This window comes from Coenobita brevimanus, chromosome 87 (assembly GCF_032717465.1).
Source record: "Coenobita brevimanus isolate Jiangsu-jjx chromosome 87, ASM3271746v2, whole genome shotgun sequence".
NCBI lineage: Eukaryota > Metazoa > Arthropoda > Malacostraca > Decapoda > Coenobitidae > Coenobita > Coenobita brevimanus.
In genome coordinates, this window is record NC_137040.1 from 182,825 (window position 1) to 195,328 (window position 12,504).

At 45.4% G+C, this 12,504-nt stretch overlaps 1 protein-coding gene across 1 annotated transcript in view; it reads right to left on the reverse strand.

Annotated features, from left to right (window-relative positions):
• The window catches only part of LOC145410959 (uncharacterized), a 164,388-nt gene that overhangs the window by 34,453 nt on the left and 117,431 nt on the right, over positions 1–12,504 (reverse strand). The window contains exon 11 of the mRNA XM_080281014.1: positions 11,138–11,370. Coding sequence (XP_080137140.1) covers positions 11,138–11,370 — 233 coding nt within the window. The remainder of the gene's footprint in view (positions 1–11,137; positions 11,371–12,504) is intronic.

Below are 12,504 nucleotides of genomic sequence, written 5' to 3' on the forward strand. Positions count from 1 at the left end.
AAATACCACCACTTGGACACTAATGTAGAACCGTCTATACTGAAGATAAAGGCTAAAGTATGTCAACCAACATTACGGAAAGACTGACAACTACCAACATTTCACAGGTCATCAACCACAATTGCCGCCATTAAAGACTAAACGCTCTATTACCATCAACTGCTGTAATTGTATTGTTTTACGTAACCACCACCATCTACCACAACTACTATCTCTACCACAACTACCATCATCTACCACAATCTACCATAGCTACTGCAATCTATCAAAACTACTACCTCTACCACAACTATCATCATCTACCACAATCTACCATAGCTACTGCAATCTATCAAAATTATCATCTACCACGACTACAACCACCTCATAACTCTCAGACAACTACAATCACCTTACATATCTCCCAGGCCCTACCACAACTATTATTATCCTGAAAACTACCAATTATTATCATAACTACTACCACATACGAAAACTACCACCATCTACCACAACTACCAGTCTACCACAATTACCACGACTCATTCTACGCCCTTTGCAACATGTACATCAAGTAGGAGGTGCATACTAATCACACTCTCTCTCTCTCTCTCTCTCTCATTACCACTCAGATTCTCTCCTCCCCCCATTACTTAGCTCCCTCTCCTTGTCTTCTCCCTCATGTTACTCTTCCCTATCACTCCCCTCCTCCCTTCTTCTCACCTCCTCTTCTACTCCTTCCTCCTCCTCCTCCTCCTCCTCCTCCATGACCTGAAGGGATAAGATGGTGGGCTTCTAGTGTAAACACACACACACACACACACACACACACACACACACACACACACACACACACACACAGGCAAGCAAACAGACCACACATGCTAACACAATTATCACACACACACACACACACACACACACACACACACACACAAAGGAACAAAAACTAGCATCACTCCAACCACACTTGGGTTCATTCTAACCTTGACATCTAACCTTTTGGCTCCAGATTCCACAAATGTTTATGCATGGTCACTGAAAATACCCGTGCGTGGACACAGGGACGCCTTCACGTGGTGACACTGATGAAACAAGGCAGTTCAACTTCATTATACAAACATCTCATTGACTGATTATACAAACGTCCCTCAACTCTCTCCTCACCCCTCGAAAGGTGGGAAGGAGGATTGGTGGACTGCATGAGGGCGACTTCAGCCTCGTGTCCACTGTGTTTTCGTTTACATAAGCCTAGAGAAACAAGAACAGCAAAGCAACAACAGCAACAGCAAATTCCTAAATGTTTATGCATGGTCGATAAGAATTCCACAAATGTTCAGGCCATGTCACAGAGAATTTCAGTTTCTAATGCACTAATAATTTCAAACTCGAACGCACACAACTCGGACTCGTATGCACATCACATAGACGCAATTTGACTAAACACAAAATACATCTACAAGAGAACGCTCATAATTTTGCCTGAACACTGAATATTTCAACTTCACATGCATATATTCCTAATTTTTACTCAGTGTTCAGACTATTACCTAAATTGAAAAGGGGATAGGGATGCTTGCCACATAAGAGTAACCGCACTATAGTAACTTGGACCTTACGAAAGAATAACTGTTCTGAAAAATAAGGAAGTACAGTAGAGTGTATGTGTTTTGGCCTATAATGACATTTAGCCTTTCTGCCATTCTCTCTCTCTCTCTCTCTCGGTGCATACATTCAGACTTTTCTTTCATTTTCTTTATCCTCCGCTCTTTCCCCCCTTTATCTGCTAAAGTTTTTCTTCCTCTTTTTCGTACTGCATCTTATTCATTTCTTTTCCCTCCTGCTGCTCCTCCTCTTCCTCTTCCTTCTCCTCCTCTTCCTTCTATCTTACCAACTGCATTCCCTTACACTGTGAGAACTTAACCCAACCCCAACCCACAACACACTTTCGTCTTTCGTAGTGTCCTCCTTCTCGTCTTTCTTAGTCTCCTCCTCCTCTCCTTCCCAACCCAACACACCATACTCACATGACCATACTCCTCCTCCTCCTCCTCTTCCTCCTCCTCCTCCTCATCATCATCATCATCATCATCATCATCATCTTCCCTAACCCAAAACCAAAACCTCCATACTTACACGTCCAGACTTCTTATCTTCCTCTTCTTCCTCTTCCTTTTTCTTCTTCTTCTTCTTCTCCTCCTCCTCCTCTTCTACTTCCTCTTCCTCCTCTTCCTCCACCAAGTGTCTCTCCTCGTACTGACTCCTCCTCCTCAGTTTCCAAAGCACCTTCTGATTCACTAAGTTCACAAACTGATTCGCTCTCCCGTTAACGGCGGCCATTTTGGACTCTTGTGGCTAATTTTAAGAAAGTTGTGGTTGATGGTGGAAGTTATGGTAGATGATGGTTTGTGGGTAATGTTGGTAGGTGTGGTTAATGACTAACAGGGTCGTGGGAATGTTGGTAGTTGTCTGTTGGTGGCAATGAAATGTTGGTAGAAATGTTGGCAGATTTAATGTTGGTGACAAAAGGTAATGTTGGCAGGGAGTTGTAATGTTGGTAGTAATGTTAGCAGCAATTTTCTTGGTAATATTGGTGGTAATGTTTGTGGTAATGTTGGCAGGTGTTGTACTGGCTCCTAATGGCGGGCAACTGAGGCTTTACACTGGCAGACTCTTCCTCCTTCTTTCACAATTTCCTGTCACCACTCGCCTTACCACACCTCCACACGCGCCACACTACCACACCAGACTACCACACTGCACCTCCAGTCCTCTACCCACTACCACAGCCGCCAGACACTCGCTACCACCACCACCACATTAACACAACACACCACCCCACTGTCCACACTACCACCACATCACACTAGCTCACTATCCTAAATACCACTACACCACAATGCCTCACCACACCACAACCCTACACTACCCTACCACATAACACCACACCACAACCCTACACTACCTACCACATAACACCACACCACAACCCTACACTACCCTACCACATAACACCACACCACAACCCTACACTACCCTACCACATAACACCACACCACACCACACCACCACAGATCCACAACTTTGCTCCACCTACGCAATACAATTACGGGCTACAACTCACTTTCTTATGCCACTTCTGAGGTGAAATATATAATACAACATGGCCAGCATCTTTATACACTTGGAATTAGCACTTATAACGAACACTTATTACGAATTTATATCGAACACTTATACCGAACACTTTATATCCAAAGCTTATATCGAATACTTATTTACGAATTCAGCGCCTAGTGGTTTCGAGGGTAATTAAGGGTAATTAAGGCGCTCCAACCGGGTTTATACCCAAGGGATGGTTGGGGTTTATTGCTCACGTAATGCCACTCAGGGATGAGTGAGGCTGGTCACTCTCATCTTAAATGTCAGGACCCACATGCTCCAGGCACCTACTCTCTTCATGGGGCAATACAGGATTAGATAATGCATGTATGTAAAACATATCTGAAATTAAAATCAAACGCTCATATCGAGCACTTATACGGAACACTTTAGCTTTGCATCGTTCACTTATATATTCGTATATGACAGTTTATGCACTGTTGTATGGCGTAAATGTCTGAGGGCTTACTTATGAAGAGCTTAAGAGAGAGAGAGAGAGAGAGAGAGAGAGAGAGAGAGAGAGAGAGAGAGAGAGAGAGAGATTGTCCCAGACTAGTGTGTGGCAGACAACTGACCATCTGGATAGCCGGTAGGTGGTGGTGAAGGGCAGAAGTCATCATCATCACTACCACCACCATCACCACCACCACAGTCACCATCACCCTACCTACTACTACCTTTACGAACCCAATCACCATCACCAGCATTACTAGTACCACCATTAATACCAACACTATCACTTTCATTACCATCACCACCACCACGACTACCACAACTAACCCCACCGCCACCACCATCACTATCATCGCCACTGTCATCACCATTATCACCATAACTATCGCCATTCCTACCGCGTAATCCACCATTCCTATCACATCAACTACTGATCATACCGCAATTACCACATCTACCACACCCACCACCAATTCCACCACATCTACCACAACCACCACCAATCCCACCACATCAACCACAACCACCGCCAATCCCACCACATCAACCACACCCACCACCAATCCCACATCAACCACACCCACCACCAATCCCACATCTACCACAGCCACCACCAATCCCACATCTACCACAGCCACCACCAATTTCACATCAACCACAGCCACCACCAATCCCACATCAACCACAGCTACCACCAATCCCACATCTACCACAACCACCACCAATCCCACATCTATCACCATCTCCACCACAACCATTACATCTACCACCATCCCTATCATAACCACGACAACCACCATCCCTACCACAACTATCACCATCTTCACCATAACCAATCATAGCTACCACCATCCCCACCACATAAAGAAAAGAGAAAGTGAAAGTGGTGAAAGAAAGGGTCAAGACAAAAGCTGATTGGGATGGAAGAAAAAAATCAGCCTGATAAGAAAAGAGAGAGAAAGAGGGAGAGAGAGAGAGAGAGAGAGTAGTGAGAGAGGGGAGAAAAGGAGGAGGCTGGTAGGGAGAGAGAGGGTGAGGGAGGGAGGTTAAGGAGAAAACTGGTTCGGAAGGAAGGGAAAAGAAAAAAAAAGATAACGGCGTTTATAAGGAGAAAGGGATGAAGTAAGAGAGGGATGGATGGAAAGAAACGGGAGAGAAAGGGAGGGAGACATAAGGAAAATGGAGGAAGGGAGAGAGGAGAGAGGTCAGGAGAGGTGGACAAGGAAGCAGAATGACAAACTAGGAAAACAATGAGCTAGGGAGGAGGCAAGGTGTAGAGGGAAGAGACAAGGCAGGAAAAAACAAGTGATGGATAATGAGACAGGCGTCGTAATTACCTACTCTGTTCAGCACCAAGACATCTATTTATCTCTTCTTATTATAACCCTTTCTATGGTCAGTCTGGTGCTGGATAGGAACGCCTTCACGCGGTGGGTAACCGACAGTAACTGGACGATGGGCTGCCTGGTTTGACGAACATCCCTCAACTCCCTACCTATCCCATGAGAGGACAGTGATGGACCTGGGGCTATAACAAATATTACTACTACTACTATCACTACTATTACTACTACTACTACTACTACGGCGAGTTTCTATCAGGCGAATATAATCTTCGGCCATGAGCTAAAATCAAATACACGGTTCTTCATTTCCGGAGCAAAAGAATAAGTGTGATAGTTTTAGCACTGCTGCCTTAACAGAATTATCTCACGTCTCCCCTCAAAACACACACACACGCACACACACACACACACACACACACACACACACACACACACACACACACACACACACACACAGTACCATCATCTGAAGTTAAAACGACGATTTTCTTACAATTTGAAATACTAGAAACAAATGAAAGAGAGACGTAAAACGAGGAACTACAGTTGGAATAGATTCATCTGATGAAACCAGCGTACTCTCATAAGTTTAATACCCTGAGGAGATTTAGTTATGAGGTAAAAGTGAGTCTCCTTGGTTACTACTTAAATTTATCCTTCAATCTGACTACAACTGGCCACCAATTTAGCCGAAATGGGATTGTGGATCTTTGTCAAATAAAAAAAAACTGAAAAAAAAGGAAGGAGAAAAAGAGAACGGGGAGTAAAAGGAAACGAGAGAGAGAGAGAGAGAGAGAGAGAGAGAGAGAGAGAGAGAGAGAAAGGGGGGGGAGGACAAAAACTCGTGTTGCGAAGGTTGGGAAGTTGCTCCGTATTCGTGTGTGTGAGGCCTGGGTGTAGGGGATGGACAGACAGATAGACAGACAGACGGACAGTTAGGTAGGTAGGTAGGCAGGTAGGAGGTAGGTGGGTGAGTGAGCGGCTGGGTAAGTAGGTAGAGAGATAAATACAGATAAATATAGACAGATAGACAGACAGATGGATGGACACACACACACACACACACACACACACACACACACACACACACACACACACACACACATACATATATCCCTTTTCATACCTAGAATCACTACATCTTTTCTGTCCTGACATAACCAGACCTTTCTGTCCGCTTAAATGTCCCGCAACTCTCTTCCTATCCCATGAAAAGGAGGCTGGTGAGCTGAAGGAACATTAGAGCAGAAACAGAGAGGCTAACACGACAGCTCCTGCACGTGTATGACTAAACTATTGGAATCAGACAAAGATGACAGTGATGGAAGAGGATGGTAACTTCTGCCTGCAATCTACCGGGTCCAACAACAATGGTTTCGTCAGGAGTGAATACATCTGGTGTGTGTGACCTCATAAATATGCTCCAGACGACACACAATACCTTACCAACACTTCCCACACAAACAATGCACACTGGCCTTCAGATGGGGGGCGAAGGGGGAGGGGGAAGGAGGGGAGGAGATAGGGTGAAAAAGGAGGGGGTTAGAAGATAAGGTAGAGGGGGAGAGGGGGATAGCGGGAGGAAGAGGAGGAGGAGGAGGAGGTGACGACTGCGAGTAAAGGACGAGAAGGTAGGGGAGGGAGAGGGGGGGAGAGAGGGAGGGTGGGGAGGAGGACGAAAGGGAGGACAGAGGAACAAACAAGGGGATTAGGGACAGAGGAAAGTGAGGAACAGGAGGAGGAGGAGGAGGAGAAGGTGGGGAGAGGAGGATGGGTGAGGACAGAGGGTGGAAGAGGAGGATGGGGAGGGGGAGGAAAATGTAAGGAGGGAGAGTATGGGGGGAGGGAAGTTAGGGAGGTGTAGGAGGATGAGAATGAGGGGAGGATAGAGAAAGGGAGGGGAGGTGGGGTAGGGGAAGGGGATAGGAAAGGGAGAGAAGGAAATAGGAGCAGGAGGAGGAGAAGGAAGAGGAGGGAGGTGAGATGGGGTGGGGAGAAGGAAAGAAGAGGAGGAGGAGGAGGTGGAGGGAAGGAGTGGGTAAGAGGTACGGTAGCAGAGGGAAACATCACAGTCATCTTTGGCATGGTAATTACTTCACCGTCTTAATATCATGACCATCACCACCAACACCATCTTTGTCCTGATACCTTCATGATCATCAATGTTACCATCTCACCATCATCGCCATATTATCTTAATTCTCAGTTCATCACCATCATCACTAACTCACAGCATCACCATATCGTCTCCACCACCAACATCATCAATAAGCACCACTATCTTCTTACTCTCAAGTCTGTTACTAGACATAGAGGGGTGTATGAAGGAATTACATAGTTACAAAGATAAACAGATCACGCAGATGATCTGATCTTAATGCTACAAGACTTCACACTAATTACATAAGCATGACAAAAGGATAGGACAACGAGAGAGAGAGAGAGAGAGAGAGAGAGAGAGAGAGAGAGAGAGAGATAGCATTTATAAATAGATCCATCCCACTGCTTTCCTTTCTCTACTCCCTCCCTCCACGTCGGGAGAAACGAGGAGAGGAGGGGAGGGGAGGGGAGGGGAGGGGAGGAGGAGAAGAGCGAGGGGAAAGTGATAGAGGGACGGGGATGGTGTAGAGAATGGGGAAGTTATATAGTAGGGTGGAGAGAGAGGAAGAGGGAAAAAGGTGGTGGGGAAACTAGGATGGGGAAGAGGAAGAAGAGGAAGAAGCGGGGAGGAAAGAGGATGGGGTATATGCTGGGAAGGGGTGGGGAGGGCTGGGGGATGAAGGAGAGAAACGGGAGGGGGAAGGAGGAGAGAAGGGGAAGAGGGAGGGAGGTCAAGGCTACCCCCAGGCAGTGGTAGGCCATTGAGAGCAGCTTTTTTTTACCCAACCCCTCCCTTCCCTTCCCCTCCCTCTCCCCCTCCCCTTTTCCCTCCACTCCCTCTCCCTCTCCCCCTACCCCTCCCCTTTTCTCTCCCCTCCCTTTCCCTCTCCCTCTCCCCCACCCCTCCTCTTTTCCCTCCCCTCCCTCTCCCCCTCCACCTCCCCTTCTCCCGCTCCCCCCCTCCTTTCTCTCCCATATTTGCCTTTTCTCTCCCAATCTAAATTTTTTGCACCTAAGCTCTCGCCTGTTCCCTCTCCCTCCCTTCTCCTTGTCTCCCATATTTACTTTTTTCTCTCTATCAACATTATTTTTTACTTCAGTTCCCGTCCCTTCCCGTCTCCTCCCCTCCTCTTCTTTCTCTCCAATATTTACCTTTTCTCTCTCACAGCTACCCCTCTTCTACCATCCCCTCCCTCCCATACAGATTCTTCCTCCAGCTTCTTTCGTAACCACACATACGCAAATAAATCACTTAATAACACGACTCATAGATATGCTGATACCCACGGGGGAAAAAGGAAACAAGAAATATCCCGAGCGCTTTCGTGAACTTCCATCTTCAGGGGAGAGCGAAGTGAAGGTGAGTAAACCTGTCATTCTTATACAGAAAGAGGGAGGCGAAAGTCCCAAGGGAGCTGACTAACTCGCTGACAGCAACCAGTGTTCTAAACTTACATCCTTATTCCTAGTTAAATAAATTACGAAATAATATTACATATATAATGCATAATTCTGTAACATGAATTTATGCATAACAAAGTAATATATACCGTACGGTGTTTGATTTAATTCAATCGCAGAAAAAGACGATACTACGACCCTCCTTCCTATAAAATGTCCACGCCAATTTTTCTATACTGCGTGGTGTTCCTTCTGACTTTTTCCTGCAGACTTCGGCTGAGGGTTTGTAGGGCGGGAGAGAGCCTTCTTCTTTGCTCTCCTTATCTCATTCTAGTAATTCAGTTACTCATTTAGGAGCTGCTGGGTCAACTGGCCTACTGCAGGTCTCTCTCTTCTAATGTTTTCTTTCCCACAACAGACAGATACACAGATACACAGATACACAGATACAGATAATACGGTACACACATAGGTAAATAAATATACAGACAAAAAAATGATGACACAGAAAGCTACCAAAACACATACACATAAATAATGCAAAGTGATCGATATTCTGCACACAAGATCCCACTTTTAAACGATAATATATGAAACACGTGATGACAAAAAAAAATCTCTGACCTGTCTGCCTCGCTGCTGACTGCACTGTTACGTGGGATGCAGGCAGATCACAACTATAGTTCTTTCCCTAGTTTTTTGTTCTTTTCCAGCATATCTCAAGCAGCCCAGAGGAGGAAAAAGACTGTTATGGTTCTGCACCCTTTACATGGCACCACTTCGTGACTAGCATATTCGTTCAACCTTACGTGAAGAGAATGTACCAACTATAGGTGTTCCAAAATTGACCGTAAAAATAAATAAATAAAATATAATAAAACATACGAGCTTGTTCACACGTTCATTCTACCTCCCCTCCTCCATCCAACTCCCTCTCCATTCTTCTCGCTTCCTCTCCTTCACCCACCCTCCTTCCCTCCCTCCCCTACATCTCATTTTCTCCATCCTTCTGGCTTCCTCTCCTTCTCCCTCCCTCCTTCCCTCCCTCCCCTCCATCTCATTTTCTCCATCCTTCTGGCTTCCTCTCCCCCTCCCTCCCTCCCTCCCTCCCTCCGCCTACGGCTATACAACCCGTGCCCCAACTTTCCCCCATCTCAATCCACCCTCATACAGCTTCCTTCATCTCTGTCTCTGTCTCTGTCTGTCTCTCTCTCTCTCTCTCTCTCTCTCTCTCTCTCTCTCTCTCTCATCATCATCATCATCTTTCCATATTATGCCGTCATCGTCATTGTAGTCCTCTCTCTCTCTCTCTCTCTCTCTCTCTCTCCATTTCCTCTGCATCTTTGCGGTTCTTTCTCATCCTAATGCTGACTTCAACTTTCCTTCCTGGTCTCGTTCGTCCCCTTCTTTCCTCTCGTTTTTTTTTCTCTCTGTCTCCTCTCCTCTTTTCCTCTAATTCTTCCTTCCTTTCCCTTTCTCTTCCCTCTCCTCACCCCTTTTCCTCTCCTTCCTTTCCCTTTCTCTTCCCTCTCCTCACCCCTTTTCCTCTCCTTCCCTTCCCTTCCTCTTCCCCCCCGTCCCCTCCTTCCCTTCCTCCATTCGGAACAGGAGGAAGCTAGAGGCAGACTTCACTAACCCCTTCAGTGCGAGAGACCTTTTCTAAGTTAAGTAAATTCGTCCAGAGTTAGTAATAATAATAAGCTAATAATTCCGTCACTCGATTACAAGATTGTTTACAAGATCGTGCCTAATTTCACGACAACTAAAAAAAATGAATAACGCCACCGAAATCGATCAAAAACAAAAAAATAATTACAGTCAACACGCGTTATTCTCATATACAGTACTTTGAGTCTGACCAGAAAAAAAAGAACACGCCATAGAAAAAAGAAAAAAAAAGATAGCACGCGTTGCTCTCATATACTCTGAAGCCAGTAGTACAAATATGCGATCTGCTTTTATCTGACGGAACTGGGCCACTTCTACACCTCGGATACTAAGTTGTGGTTGGGCGAACATCTGTGTGTCTACGTTATGAGGCAGGAATAAATCTCTATAGTCAAATCAACCCTCCAGTCTAGCTTCACCTGACCATCGACTGAGCCAGAAGACGTGTGAGATCGTCTGCCAGGTCAGAGTAAACGCACTATAGAATTATATACTGCAGATATGGTTAGGAAATACAGTATATGAAGGTTTAGGTTAAAAAAACAACTGTGCAATGTACATAACTATCAGACTAAATGGCGACAATTTATACAGTAATACGTTAACGAACATCTATTGCACTCATACTTACCACTGTAATAATTTATAACGTCAATTAGAATGATAAAACTTTAGTAAGTTAAAGCGTTTGCTGGGTGATCCTGATGGGGCAATAAGAAGCTCCAGATGTTTGGTGGGAGGTACTGTAATTGCACGACAGGTAGACAGTATGTGTTGGAAGGTTGTTGCTGTTTCTGATATTCGAGCTCATCTGAAAGCGAACGCGGTGGACTGCAGAGCTTACCCTGCTCCTGCAAGCCACCATCTTCCTTTCTGGGGAGAAGGAAAAAAAGCCGAAAGACGCTTGTAAAAGTAGGCAGTGGAGTCGCCCAGTTATATCGGCGCCACCACATGAAGGGGTCCCTCTCCAGCACCACTCAGCAGGTAAAGCAACACTGAATGCGTGGAGTCATGGGCGCATAACTAACCTTACTAAGCGATCTTGCCCTTGCCCTGGCGCGTCGCAGGCCCAGTAACGCGGCCACCACAGGCTGTCCAAGAAGGGCCAAACTCCCACGCCGTCTCAGTCTAGGAGAGTCCCCTCGCTCGGCCGCACCTTCTGACCTGCGGCGTGGGGGGCTTGCCGGCGTCACCACCACCACACTCTGGCCGCGTCCCCCCACCACAACCACAGGGCCAAGTTGTTGTACCACGCCACTGACTTCAACCATTTTGTATAAACTGTAGTCCTTGCACTTTAAACTTCTAGCCTTGGGTTCCTTCTTCCTTGCATTAAATAAAAAAAATCTATAGTTCTTTCACTTCGACTTGGCGGAGATTTTGCGTCTTTCTGCTCACTTCCACCTTCTCGGATGCTTTTTTTTTTCAATCAAGGATAAATTATTCTGGCAATAGGATTTTTCTCTGTAATACGAAAACGTCTTCGCCTTCAATGCGTCGTTGTTGCAATCCGATGTTTTTTTCCGAATACAAAGACCTTTTTTGTATTATCGTTTTTTCTTTGTAATGAGTTTTCTCTTTCAACGTCCTTTTTCGTGATATACTTTTTTTGTGTGTGTGTTCTTCGATGATTTTTTTTTTTCTCTTTTGTTCTTCTTCTCGCTAAATGACAGTCATTATTTCTGTTTCACTTTTTCGTCATTATAATGTGTGTATTTCTTCATCTTATTCTTCACCCAACATTCCATTACTACTAATGATGCTACTTCACTTCATCCCTGCCACCTCCAGACGATTTTATTCAGCTCTGGGGATGATTTGCCTAGAGAAGGAGATTCGAGTGAGGAAATGGGAAGTAGATGATTGAAGAAGATACAAGCTGAAGGCAGAACAGCCTGTTGACGGACGAAACATGGAGGCGATTTGCGTGTGGCCACCTCTGGTTATAAATAGACAGACAGACAGACAGACAGATAGAAAGACAGACATAGACAGATACAGATAAATAAATAAACATACAGACTGACGGATAGTCTGAGGGAGATACAAAGCAGGCAGGTATGAGGCAAGTGTTAAGTATGTATGAGGCAGGTGTGAGGCATGTATGAGGCAGGTAGGTAAGGAAGGTCAACATGGGTGCCTGTCAGAAGGACGAAGATGAAACAATCTGACACTTAATTCCCCCCCCTTCTCTCTCTCTCTCTCTCTCTCTCTCTCTCTCTCTCTCCCTCTCTCTCTCTCACACACCGGTATGACGAGGTTCAGTATCTGTCCTCGTTACTCTATTGACTGAAAACTGTCTCGCCCACCTCTCTCTCTTTACAGCTATCTGTCAATCTATCTATCTATATATATATCTATATCTATCTATCTATCTATCTATCTCAGTACCCAA